The sequence below is a fragment of the Myodes glareolus genome, chromosome 9 (assembly GCF_982192425.1).
Source record: "Myodes glareolus chromosome 9, mMyoGla1.1, whole genome shotgun sequence".
Taxonomy (NCBI): Eukaryota; Metazoa; Chordata; class Mammalia; order Rodentia; family Cricetidae; genus Myodes; species Myodes glareolus.
The window spans coordinates 93947326-93961238 of record NC_142034.1 but is presented as its reverse complement, the minus strand read 5'-3'; the positions used below and the strand labels follow the sequence as shown (position 1 = coordinate 93961238).

General features: G+C 54.3%; 1 protein-coding gene across 1 annotated transcript in view; it reads left to right on the top strand.

Annotated features, from left to right (window-relative positions):
• Lmf1 (lipase maturation factor 1) overlaps window positions 1-13496 on the top strand; it is a 91419-nt gene extending 77923 nt beyond the window's left edge. Inside the window, 6 exon segments of the mRNA XM_087910750.1 lie at window positions 8105-8288; window positions 8751-8904; window positions 9055-9238; window positions 9761-9873; window positions 13287-13450; window positions 13453-13496. Of these exon segments, the coding sequence (XP_087766876.1) occupies window positions 8105-8288; window positions 8751-8904; window positions 9055-9238; window positions 9761-9873; window positions 13287-13450; window positions 13453-13478 (825 nt within the window). The 3' untranslated portion in view covers window positions 13479-13496.
• Window positions 13497-13913: the final 417 nt, after the last annotated feature.

Genomic DNA, 13913 nt, shown 5'->3' with positions numbered 1-13913 from the left:
ACCCCTGGTCTTCAGGCTTCCCCAAGCTTCTTGGAGTTGGAACCACAATGTGTTACCTCTCTAGCCAGCTTCTCTCAGTCATGTGTTTGAGACTCCTCTGTACAGTTTAACTACTCATATCTTCTCAGAGCTTGTATTTGCATGGAGTGCCTATTTCCCACACATCTTCTGGAGGCCACAGGCAGTTCCAGTCTTGAGATGACAAAAAGATGTGCCCTACTGACTCCCAGACTCCACCCTGCCTGAAGAGCAAGACCATCCAGCTAGATGGACCAGACATTGAGGAAGAGCCGTAGCCTTGGGAGTGTCTCTGCCCTCTTGTTCTGGCCCGTGTGTAAGGTTGGATAGGGTGGTGAGGATGCTCCTGGGCCAGCGTGGCCTAGTAAGGAAGTTGGTGCCTAGACTGAGCCTTCAGAATAATACACAGAGCCTCAGGGAGAATAAGGGCCAAGGCAGGCACATGCATTCCACACTAAGCACAGGGGAGTTTTTGCAGAGATCACACTCCCATGATGCTGGGGATGGCTGCCTGCAGTGCCTCGGCTGCACAGGTACCAGAGACAGGTAGCAAGAGTCCTCACCTGGGCAGAGCAGACGCCTTGGGTTCTGGGGTCTCCTGGGGTTCTGGAGTCTCCTCTTCCTGTGTACAAGGAGCTGTACAGCAAGCTTCTCTGAGCAACCCCCACGTGGGACACCCTAGAAAATGAAGAAGCCTACACCACACCCTCCAAGAGCTGCCAGCAGCCTTGAGCCTCTGTTAACTCCGTGTAGTCCTTGCAGAGGCTGCCATGAATTCCCAGCATTTGTTCTGTCATGAGGGGATCCCTGGCCAGCAGCTTCCACCTGACTCTCAACGGTGGAGAACATGTACAGGTCACACCATGTCCAGAAGAAATGGAGATAGCCAGGGCTATGGCTTTTCCCCAGGACTGGTCTGACATCCCCCAGATCCAGCTGAGACTCTTCCTGCCCACCAGGCAGTGTTGAGTATAGGATCAGGGTCAGCAGGTGTGGCCTTCACCATCCCAAGAGCCCCCGTGGAAGGTGTCGAGAACGCAGTGCCAGCCCCCAGCACCCGCCACTCTGGGGCGTCTGAGAGGAGCCTGGTGTGGAGCCGCACTGTGTCCTGACCCATTGGTTCCTGTGTTCCTTCCTGTGGGCCAGGCAGCGTTTGAGTTCACTCACTTCCTCCCACACTCGGTTTACACAGCTGCTCCGAGGATCCCTGCAAGGCCGCAGGATCCACGTGGGAAGAGCTGAAGAGCTCTGAGGGGATGACCCCGGAAGGGGCGGTACGGTCAGCCTCCGCTGCTGAGCTAGGTCAGGACATCTCCGAGGCCCACCATGGTATCAGTCCCCACCAAGGAACAAGAAGGAGGTGGGATTGGACCTGAGACTCTGCAGAGAGAAGGCAAGAGAGGGTTTGGGAGGCAGCTTTGAGGTTGATTCCTCTGCTAAGGCCACTTGGGGTTACCCAGATGCCTTGGGAGCACATACCTGCCCTCTGTAAAGGTCCCTGTAACCACATACATGTCTTCTATGGAAGGTCCCTGTAACCACATACATGTCCTCTGGAAGGTCCTCTCAAGCTCCTGTCTCCCCTGTGGGAAGCCTGCCTGCAAGCCTGTGTCCTCTGTGGTAGCTGCAAGCCCAGCAGGGACATCCAGAAATCCCCCCTCTTCCTTTCGGGGTCATGTTGCATCTGCCTGGAACATCTGCTAGAGCCTCTCTGGGGCCGAATTCCACCAACACACGTTCATCTTCCTCTGCTGTCCCGAGCCTCGCCCGGCCATGCTCCAAGCCGGTCATCTGCAGAGCACACTGAGAGTTCCTTGAGGACTCTACCGGCCAGGGGTAAACACAGATGGGCTGTGACGAGATTCATGTCCCTCAGAGGGGATGGCTGCGGTGATGCTAGAAGGAAAACAAGAGAGATAAGATCCCTTTGGAGCACTCAGACCACGTGCTGCCTGATGAATCCCAGTCTTACCCAGCAAATAGGCTGTGCAGGGAGGGGATCCTGAGCTGTGTGGGCCGCGCGGGCCTGACCCCTGAGCACAGCCACCTGGGCAAAGTGTCACAGGCTCCCCACAGTGCTTTGTTAGAAACGGGATGTCACCTGGTGACGGTTCACCCACATCAGCACCTTGGCATGTCTGTGAGGGTGTTTCAGAGAGGGTTACTGAGGAGGGAAAACCACCACTCTGAATGTGGGTCATGCCATCCCCAGACTGAATGAATTAGGAAGAGGGAGAAAAGAGAGCTGAGCGCCTGCTCTCGGCTTCCTGACTGCAGGTCTAATGTGCCCAGTCACCTCAAGTTCCCACTGCCGTCCTTTACCTCCATGATGGACTGTGTGTCCTCGAACTGTGAGACAAACCCTTCCTTCCTTAAGTTGCTGACCCCCACCCCAAGGCCATGAGTTCTAGGGTGGGTCTATGTCATTCAGAGTTCCCTGGATGTGTAACCACAGCTGCCAGGCAGCTGAGGAGGCCTCATGCCATGCAGGGTTCTAGGTGATCAGCAGTGCAGCTGAGTCTGCCCATGGGGAACACTGACCCCTGGCTCCTGACCGCAGGACATCACCCCAGCCTCACCAGACAAGTGTCTGCAACTGGCGGGCATGTCATCTCTGCAGAGTGGTCAGCCATAGCCTCACCTCGAGGTGTTGAGTTGCAGCCTCTCTGTTTGGGAGCTAGAGACACTTTGAATTGGCTGAGAAGGTGTCTGTAGGCAGAAGGAGAGCAGTGACTGGTAAGGATCCAAAGTCACCATCTGTCATGTGGTCCAGCTGTCTCTCCAAGAAGGTGCTGACTACAGCCTTCAAGACTACTGATTCCAAAACTGAAGCCCAAAGGGATGCCCTGAGCCCCCAACAGCACTTCTCCATGCCTCGCTTTTCATAAAAATAACCATGATTGGGAAAAGAAGGAATGAGGCTGCCACCTGCCCCTGAAAGCCAAGGAGAGGTTCCCGGCACAGGGGTGTAGGGACGTAAGGGCAGCGTACGTGCTCGGCACAGGAGTCAGGACAGTTTACACATTTCCACCGCGAATTTGGTCCCTGGAGGAGAAACCTACAGAGCACACAGATTAGAGGGGAGAGGCTACTCAGCCTGTACACCGTGGGAAGTCTTAGGATCTGCCACCTGCTAGTTTGGGAACCCAAGAAAGCTGGGTGGTAGTCTGGTCCCAGGCCAAACTCAAGGACCAAGAGCCTTGGATGGAAGCCAGCAGTCTTTACCCTGGCTTCATCCATGGACCAGGAACCCCCGCAGGCCAGAGCAGGTGGATGTCCAGCTCAGAGAGAGGAGTGATGCCCTTCCTAGACACTTTTGCTCTTTTCAGACCCTTGGTGTGTGTGTCGGGGGGGGGAGGGATGGGCAGGGCAGTCATAACTCTGGCTGGCAGTTCTAATGTTTTCAGATCTTCCTTCTGGACCGCACAGACACCCCTGAAACAACGCTTCATCAGCCAGTTAGCTGTGTTTCAGCGCAGTTGGGCTCCACTTGGGATGATTGTTCTGTTGTATCAGACGTCAGCTCTAAGGCAGGCATGCAGCACACAGCTGATGCAGCACACAGCTGTAACCCTGGCACTCTGGAGCTGGCACAGGAGGGTTGGGAGTTTGAGGATAACCTGGGCCCAGAGACCCTGTCTCAAAGCTAAAAAGTTCTATGTTACTGGCTAATTTTTATATTCATTTTTTGGTATTATAAGGAATTTTAATGGCTGAAATTCTTAAAGACTTTTTAACATGTATGTGAGGGTGTGCACGTGTGTGTGAAAGGGCTGCACAGTCCAGCCCAGGGCGTCCGATCCCTGGAACGGGAGTCACAGGGGTTTTAAGCCACATCATGTGGCTGCTGGAGAGAAGCCCTTTACAAGGCCAGCAAGTGCTCTTCACCGCTTAGCCGGTCCGCCAAACCCCAAAGACCTGAATATTAGTACGCATTTCACCTTTTTAGCGCTCTGCACTGGGTAGCTCCAAACTTACATAGGAATCAGGTTTATCTGGAGAGCATTTTGTTTTGTTTTTAGATTTGCTAGAGTTCTCTTGATGGGCTTCTCTCATTTTGGAGAGCAAACTGACCTCAAACTCAGAGCTCTGCCTGCCTCTGCCTCTCCATACCCCACCACCACACCAAGCTCTTGCTTTTTGTATGTATTTATTTGTTTATTTTTAAATCCCAACTACAGGTTTTCTTCCCTCTTCTCCTGTCATCCCTGCCCCCAAATCCTTTCCTTCTCCTCCATTTCTCTTCAGAAAAGAGAGGCCTCCCATGGACATCAACCAGCTATGCCATATCAAGTTGCAGTGAGACTAGGCACCTCCTCCCTGATTAAGTCTGGACAAGGTAATCTGCTAGGTGGAAAGGGTCCCAAAAACCTGCCACAGAGTCAGAGGCAGCCCCTGATCCCTCTCTTAGGAGTCCCACAAGAAGACCAGGCTACACAATTGTAATAGATATGCAGAGGGCCTAGGTCAATACCATGCAAGCTCCCTGGTTGTGGGTTCAGTCTCTGTGAGCCCCTAGGAACCCAGCTTAGTTGATTCTGTGGGTTTTCTCATGGTGTCCTTGACCCCTCTGGCTCCTCCAATCCTCCCTCCCTGTCTTCTAAAGGATTCCCCAAGCTCTGCCTAATGTTTGGCTATGGATCTCTACATCTGTTCCCATCAGTTGCTGGTGAAGTCTCTCTGATGACAGCTGGGCCAAACACCAATCTGAGTATAGCAGAATATTATCAGGAATCCTTTCGTTAACTTTTTTATTTTTTGCAGTCACGTTTGGTTCTGCCCTAGGTCTCTGGACTGTCCTTCCTGTTCCTGACCCTCAGGAGTGAGCTCCCTCTCAAGCTGGCCCAATCACTTGTTGGTCATTCCCACAATTTCTGCGCTACCTTTACTGGCACATCTTGAAGGCAGGATAAATTGTCGGACCAAGGTTTTGTAGCTGGGTTGGTGTCCCAATCCCTCTACTGGAAATCTTGCCTGGACTTCCAGGAGATGGCCAATTCAGGCTCCCTGTCCCCTGTGACTAGGAGTATTAGCTAGGCTCACCCTCATCAATTCCTGAGAGTTTCCATTGCACTAGGTTTCTCACTCTTCCCAGAGATTGCCCACCACCTCCATGATGTAGCTGAGGTTAGGCTCGACCTTGCAGCCCTCCTGCCTCCACTTCGGGGACACATACCACCACACCTAGCGGCTTGACAGCTTCTCTGTCACCTCAGAAAGGTGTCCTTCCCCTGCTCTCTATCAGACGTCACTCCAGATGGCCCTCACCTTTGTCCCTGCTCCTGTATATGATGTGTAGTTGATGGTCACTCTTGTTCCTGCTTTTGGAAACTGGATCAGGACCTGTGTGGTTTCTTCAAGTCTGTCCTGGTCGTGATTTCCTGAGCTTCTTTATCTGCATTCATTGTTGTCACCAGCTAGGGGGACTCGAGGGATTGATTTGGTCACGGTCCCTACTCTAGGACTCAGTTTCGAGTGGACTGGATGACATTTTAAGTGGAATACCTTGAACATTCGAGAGGGGGCTGGCAGACTCCCCAGCTCAGGAACAGAGCAGAGGCCGAGCAGGAGCTGGCAGAACCTTGAGAGGCAGCTACGTTGGCAACTCTGACCACATAAAGCAGAGCCAGTCCCTCAAATTCCCCTTGTTGGGGACAATAAACACACAGATCACAGAAGCACAGAAAGCCACAGGTGCAGGTTAGATCATGGAGGCTAACATGGGAAATCATGGGCTGGACTCCTGGGGTGCCGTGGAGGACACCAAGGCCTGGGAGCTCTGCGGTTGCCTGTGATGGCCCTTCTGTGTGTTCGGAAACAATGCGTTTCTCAGACTTCTGCTGGGGGGAGGGAACAGCACACATCTGGGTGCTAGATTGTGCAGAATGGTGTCCCAGATGGAGCAGGCCACATTGAGATTGAGGGGATGGTGTGGCTTGCCTATTAGGGTCTCCTTCCCAGACTTTTCCTCATGTGTGGATGTTAAGGGAGGCAGTGGGGCGGGGCGCACACACCCGTGTTGTGCAGGCATGAGTAGAAATCAGTTCAGAGTGAGTCCCAAGAAGTTGAGGCCACTCCTGCCATCAAGATAGATCATGTCGCAGTACGAAGGTTGTATGCAGGTCTCCACTGCTGCAGCCCTGCAGGAGCAGAGGATCTGTGGGGTCCACACTGAGACTGCATGGGCCTTCTTACAGTGATAAGCAATGGGAAAGGGTGAGGCCAGTCTTCAAGACCCTTCTTGCCAAGTATGCTGGACCCTGGTGCCATTGAGACACTTGGATAAGAGCCAGGCTGTTTGTTCTTCACCAGTCACACTGACTCTGGCCTCTGGCCTGCCTTGGCCTTATTCTACACCTGGCCTAAAAGAGATGCACTTCATGGTCCAGTTGATCCAGAACTAGAGAAGAGAGAAATTGGAGCCACTTGGGTTCTTTCTTTGGCCCTCAAGAAGGGACAGACCTATATGGAAGCGATGTCCAGCTGTCTGCAGACCAGGCCAGCCACAGAGGGCAATCAGGAAGGGCTGGTACAGCTTCTAGGAACAGACAGGGATGCTCAGAGGTCTCCCACAGCACCTAAGTGGCCTTCCTAGCACCCTAGGGAACCCACGCCTGCATCCCTTGTCACGAGGGAGCTTGGACTCTGGGCTGTCCCATTTTGTTGTGCCATCATCCCGATAACAATCTACAGCCCAGGGACCACTCCTGGTCCTACTGGGACAGGGGTCAGGAGCTCTCCCAAGTCTTTCTCTTGCCCCTGGGCTCCCCAAGCTTGGTTCAGCCCGCCTCTCACATCCCTTCCAGCGCTGGGAAGTCAGAGCTGCCTCCTCTGCCACCTTCCTATCTGGGGACCCCCCACCTCCCTCCATCTCTTTGCCCCCGGGTCATACTAGACCTAAATAGCTGCTACGTCATGTCCATCCACAGTGGGTATCTAAAAGGGGGGGAGGAAGCAACTGGCCCTGCGCTCATAGAAGTCTTACTGTAGAGCAGGCAGGGACCTCTCAGATGGGACAGGAAGAACCGGCTATGACCTGCGAAAACGTAAACCCCCCAACCATCCAATCAAGGGGGGCAGGGCATGAGTTGGGTGTGGCCAGCAGGAGTTGTGAGGAAAGCGCTCATGCTCAGTAGGAGGCACCCAGTGCTCAGGGAGAGAGGCGGGTAAGATGTGGAGAGCAGCACCTTGATCAATTCAGGCCCTCACCCTGAGACTCCCAGCCAGGTGGCAGCACCATACATTAACACTGAGCAGCAGCCTTCGGCCCCACTTGTGAGAGTGTGAAACCTGCGGCCGTCCTGCAGAGTAGTCGGAGAGTCACCACAGACAGGCCTGCCTCAGGACTCGGCACAGGTCATGTCCACTGCAGGAGCACAAGCAAGGACTCTGAGATAGATGTTGTCCCTATCGGGTGATCCTCCACAGTATCCTAGAAGCCACCCTGTGGCTCTCATTCTGTGAACTTGAGAGAGCCCAGTATCATCAGAGAGTGAGGGGTGCTGGCCTTCGGGGGAGGGGCGTCTGACTAAAGTACCTACACAGGTGTAAACCTTCCTCACAGCCATGACTCCTAGCCAGCTGTCACTGTCCTCCAGGTCTCAAGGGCATCCATGGTGGTCACTATCTTCAGCCCTAGGTCATAGGTCGCTCTGGTGTCTCCTGTTCCTATTTTGCCTTCTGTGATCTCCAGTTCCCCCTGGGTTCTCATGCCTTCACCTCCAGGCAAAGTCTGTACCTCAGTGCCTGCCATCAGCCGTACCTTAGCCAGAGCTGCCACCATGGTATATCCCAGGAAGCCCAGGGTTCTCAGGCCACCACAGAAATAGGTCAAGCCATCCCCCCACCCCAGCCTTTCCTGGGCTTGCCAATTCCTGTTTCATACCCACATGTAGAAGGCTCTGTACCTGGGGCCTCAGCAGGAGAGGACCTAGGATCCCACCCCCAAGCCAAGAGAACGACAAGAGGGGCTCAGAAGTCCCCTGGAGCCTGTGCCGGGCTACTGAAGTGCGGGCATCCAGCACAGATACATGAAGGACGGCAGGCCTGGCTCCCAGGCATACTACAGTGCAGTCTCCGCCCACAGGTGATCCTCATCATCAGTGGGAACCTGAGCTTCCTGAACTGGCTCACCATCGTGCCCAGCCTTGCCTGTTTTGATGATGCAGCTCTGGGATTCCTGTTTCCCTCAGGACCTCGAGGCTTAAAGAACCAAGTCCTGGAGATGCAAAAGGAAAATACACAAGGGGTCCAGTCCAAGCCAAGATATGGTAGGTGGACCAGGACCAGCTAACCCCCATGACCCTCATGCCTAATGTCTCATGATTATGTAGGCAGGTTGGGTACCCACCAGCTCAACTCAAGCAGAGTTCTTCTCACTCAAGCAGAGAAGAGTGGGTACCATCGGCCCTGGGGGAAACATCTGCTGTCTACCTTTACCAGGACAGTTGGCCCTTTAGCCACTTCCAGGGCCCCCTGCATGGACAGTCACACTTGATTCTCCTGACTGGCTTCAGGGGGTGCTCTTGGCTCAAGCACAAGCGGCTGTGGCTCAGGACACCTTTCCCAGCCCGTGGCTTACGTGACTAGCTGGGTATGTCTGTAGGCCTTCTTGAGCCTGAAGTGGCAGAATAGCAGCCAAGGTTTCCTGACAGGATAGCACAGCTTTGCCATGAGATTGGGAACCTGGCTGATGAGGACCACTCTGTCCCCCACCCCCACCTTTGGACTAGGCTGCATGGTACGGCAAGTGGTCAACTTCTCCCTGGGCATCCTGGTGGCCTGGCTCAGCGTGCCTGTAGTCATCAACCTACTAAGCTCCAGGCAGGTCATGAACACCTCCTTCAACCCACTCAGGATTGTCAACACCTACGGGGCCTTTGGAAGGTATGGGCCAGGCATCCTGGCTGGGTCACTGGGCTCTGCCCCCCTGTCCATCCTGTCTCACTTTTGGGAGGCATGGGCTCATGGCATCACCCTCTCCTGCTGGCGGAAGGTAGATACTGTGGTTTCGCTGACCTTCTTTGTCTCCCCCAGTATCACCAAGGAGCGGACTGAGGTCATCCTGCAGGGCACAGCCAGCCCTAATGCCAGTGCGCCCGATGCAGTGTGGGAGGACTATGAGTTCAAGTGTAAACCAGGAGACCTCTGGAGGCGGCCATGCCTTATCTCTCCATACCACTACCGCCTGGACTGGCTAATGTGGTTCGCAGCTTTCCAGGTAATAAGTCCCACCATGATGCTCTGACTTGGAGCAAACTCTCCTTTGCCCATGGACAAGCCCTGCATGCGTGCTCTTTGCAAAGGGTGCTCAGACTCAGGGTCACAGAGGAGGGGACCTCTCCTTAGCGGTGCATCCCACCCAAGGCACTGAACAGTCCTTGCTTTGACCCAGACCTGTGTGGAAAAGGTTCCTGCAGATAGCTCCTCTCCCTGCAAGGCCCAGGCCAGTCACTAAGGCCAGGACAAGTAGCCAGATAGAAAACACAGCTGAGAGCTAGATCATGAATGCGTGCTCCTCAGGTGAGACCCCAGGAAGAACATGAAGCAGGCAGTTCCTGGAAGATTGGTGTGTGGGCCCTCAAAGGAAACCCAACCCTGGCCCACCTGACCATGCCAGACTGTGGAGCTCAGGGAAGCGGGTGATGTTCAGAGTGTCCAGGCAGTGACTACGCCGGGGCAGGTGCCAGCTTGCTGGGGGTGGCTGTCCCCTACTCTGACCTCATGAACCCTGTCCTTTCAGACCTATGAGCAAAACGAGTGGATCATCCACCTGGCGGGGAAGCTCCTAGCTGGTGACGCCGAGGCCCTGTCCCTGCTCGCCCTCAACCCCTTTGAGGGCAGGGCTCCCCCCAGGTAAGAGTCTCCTTATTCACTTCAGCCTGTGGTCAGTGGGTAGTGTTCACTAGTGCCTGAGTTGGGCACCCTGATACATGATGTGGAATTCAGTCACAGCCAGAGACTAGGGGACTGAGCAGCCCTGGCCCCATCCCTCTCCTGTGTCCTGCCCACCATTGATGCTGACAGAAAACACGTTCCTGTCTCTCCCTGGAGAAGTCTCAGGACAGCTGCACCTGGGGCTGCTCACAGCTGTCGGGGCTGTCAGGAGGGGCGCTGAGGGGTAGTGAGCAGCTGCAAGTGTGGCATCCCAGGCAAGGGAGCCAGCCAAGTGCCTTCCCACACTGCCTACTGTAGTACTGGGGATGTAGGGACATCCCTCCCCAGGGACCACCTGCCTCACTCCCCTCTACCCAGCACCCTGCAGCCACCAGGAGATCTGAACTAGGCACACACTGAAGTGAATACACAGGAGACACATCCCCAGGTTTGCTGGTGGCCAAACGACTCTAACAGAGCTGTGTCCTTCCTGACTCTGGAGAGTTTTTCACTGACGAGCCTCCTGGTTACTGTCTTGGTTTTGTGTCCCACCCACCAGGGATGGGTAGAAGGCTGAGGCTTCGGATGAAGTCTCCTGATCCAGTGGGAGGCTCTGAGGATGTGGTCGGGTGTACCTTGTGGAGTCAAAGCCTACAGGCGGATCTGTGGATGTGAAGATGCAGACCCGGCTGCCTCTTGCATGAATCAGTAGTGAGTTGATGGTCACTATTAATATATGTGAGAGCTGAAATACAGCAAATGCCACAGAGCATGGCCCAGCAGAGGGGCCATCATCACACTCTGCTTGGTTACAGAGCTGAATGTGACCTCAGCCTCACCCCACGGCCAGCTGTGATTTTCTGAATGGGTGGGCAACTCTGGAGTCGCCATAGTGGGAGGATCAACCTTAAGATAGCACCAGCGTGTCTTGCTTCCTGTCTGTGGAAATGAAGCAGCAGCAGCAGATGCCCAGAAAGGAACTGCTGGCGAGATAGAAGATATAGCAAGACCATTCGGCCACTGAGCAGATGGTCCCACCTAGCAGGAAGAGCAGGAGAGGTCACTCACTGAGCTGCTGGACGGCCCTGTGGTGACCCAGATGCTCACCACAGCAAGCAGTGACAGCTTGGTTTTGTGTCATCAGTGGGGGCCTTCGATTGCCACCTTTGCCTGGCAATGCCAGGATGCACGGAGTTAGGAGAATCAGTAGAACAGAAGGGTCGAATGTGATCTGGAATCCCAGCACCCAAACTGTTAAGAGCACAGCGAGAACCAGGAAGACATTGAAGTGATCAGGAATAAACAGTCGGCGGATTCAACAGCTGACTCTCCCCACTGCAGTCGTGAGGTGATTATAAACACAACACTCACAAGAAGAGTCAGCAAAGAAACACGACAGAGGGAGAACAGGAGAGACTCAGGATGGAAAAGCAGTCCCTGGGGTAAAGCACCGGAAGAGGGCAGGAAGAAATGGGATATGAAGGAGGAGTCGGTGGTGACCCGGTGTGGGCAACCAGCTGAGCGCGGCGTAGAGCGTGGGCCGAGGACAGCGACAAGATCTAGGGTGGGTGGCTGCCCCCTGGGACAGAGTTCACTTGGGTCTGGGAAGGCGTTAGTGAAGATTTCCCGAAGTTGCCAAAAGACACAGACCTGGAAGGTCAGTAAACAAAGGGAACCCCAGATGGTAAATCTTGGAGAGATGCAGACCATGCACAGGAGACGTGGAGAAACCATAGACAGCAAAGGGACTGAGCAGTCAGAAGCAGAGCCACCACCTCGCCACTGAGAGTCAGAGGACACTGCGATCCAGATCTCACCTACTCAAGGAGGCTGGCTCGCCAGAGAGTCCAGAGCTTCTCCTTTTCCCACCTCCCGGCACTGAGGCTACAGGTGTTCACCACTATGCTCTGCTCTCTTTTCTAATGTGGTTTCTTGGGGTCAAACACTATACCTGCTGATCTGTGTCCCCAGCCCTCTAAAAGGATCACTAAAATAAGGAGTCTGGAGAGATGGTTCAGTGGTTCAGAGCACTGGCTTCTCTTGCAGAGAACCCAGCTCTGAGCCTCAGCACCCATAGCGTGCCTCACAACCATCTGTAACTCCAGTTCAAGGGATCCAGCACCCTTGTCTGACCTCCACTGGCATCAGGCACACGTGGTACATGTATATACTTACAGGCAAAATATTCATACAAATAAAATTAATGAGAGAAAATAGGGACTAGAGAGATTTCTCAGCAGTTTAGAGCACTGTCTGCCCCTCCAGAGGACCCAAGTTTGGTTCCCAGCACCTACATCCAGCAACTCACAACTGCCTGTAACTCAAGCTCCAGGGGATCCAGCACCCTTTTCCGGCCTCCGCAGAAACCACAAAGGGATGCTGCTCACGGGCTCGCTCTCTGTCGTTTGCCCAGCTTGCTTTCTTCCACAACCCAGGACCGCCCCACAGACCGACACACGTGTAGGTCACTAGCAGAGGCTGTTCTGAAGCTGACTCTTCCTCTTCCCAGGTGGCTCTAGTTTGTGTCACACTGATAACAACTAACCAACATAGTCATGTTCTAGAACATTCCATGGGTGGTATCAGTCCTCCTCCATACCCTCACAGACCTGTCAGGGAAAGCACGAGGCTCTGACTCTTTCCTAGCCTCCCGTGCCCAACGCTGGGCACCTGAGCCCTGTCCCAGGACTCCACCCCAACACACCACACCCCCTTTGGCTGTAAGTAGTGTCCAGGCCCTGCAACCCTAGACCTTCAACTGTATCTTGAGAGGAAAATGAAAGCAAGAAGGCCAATTCAGAGAGGATGGCATGATCGCACGACAGTGGCTTTCCCAGAGGCTCTGTATCCCCAGTCTCCCCAGCCTTGTGAAATGTAGGGTCAGGACCCCAGATTCAGGAGAAGAGGGACTTTGTGGCCATCTCCAAGACACAGCTGTAACCTCTCCATGCCCACCTGTGGAGTCCAACATGAGTCAGTGCTGCCCAGCCTCAGCCTGACCTGACATCATCAGGAACCCTTTTCAACCCAGGTTTGCACACCAGAGGAAAGATGGCTGCCCCACCCAGAACCAGTGATGCCTTGAGACCCACACCCTGGTCCCATCAGGGCTTGCAGTGTCCTGTCCACACCCTGACAGCACGAGTTGGAGAGGGTGAATCATGGAGACAGGGCATCACCTAGGGTCTCCCTCAAGTCCCGGGATACACTCTGCCATTACTGGAGCCCAGATGTATCTGTCTTACATCCAAGATTTGTAACAGGCCTGGGAACGCTTTGATTGTGAGGCTGATGGGGCTCCACCCAAGGACTGCAGGTTCCTAGGGATACAGGGGCCATGAGGAGCCTGGGGGGTGGCAAAGAGACAGCAGGCTGACACATTTTCCCCACAGGTGGATCCGAGGAGAACATTACCGTTACCGGTTCAGCCTCCCCAGTGGCCTGCACGCTGCCCAGGGCAAGTGGTGGATACGCAAGCGAATTGGTCCCTACTTCCCCCCACTTCACCTTGAGGATCTGAAAGAATACTTTAGGACTCGGGAGTGGCCGCTGCCAAAACCCCATCCAGACACATCCTGAAATAAAGACCAGAGACCAACTGCTTTCCTGCCTGTACTTCCTGCTGTGGCCATGGGTCCCACACAGAGCCCAGAGAGCCCATCCGTCCTGCCAAGAAGAGAATTGAAAGATTGTGCTTCCATAACTGCCAGCCTCCTGCCTCTGTCCCTATCACCTTGCTATCCCTTTTCTGTTACAGAGAAGCCTCATTACTCCCATGCCCTGCATATGGCCACACAGTGGGGTCACATGGGCACCCCTCCACCATTACGGGAGGCCACTGCCCATGTCTAGATGACAGTCACTTGGGGACCTTTTCTTAGTCTGAGCAACCCCATAGGTTGGTAAACTTCAGGAGTCCTCAGACTGGCTCTCTCTCTCTCTCTCTCTCTCTCTCTCTCTCTCTCTCTCTCTCTCTCCCCCCCCCCCCTTCTCTCTCCAGTGTGGCAGCACAAAACCTC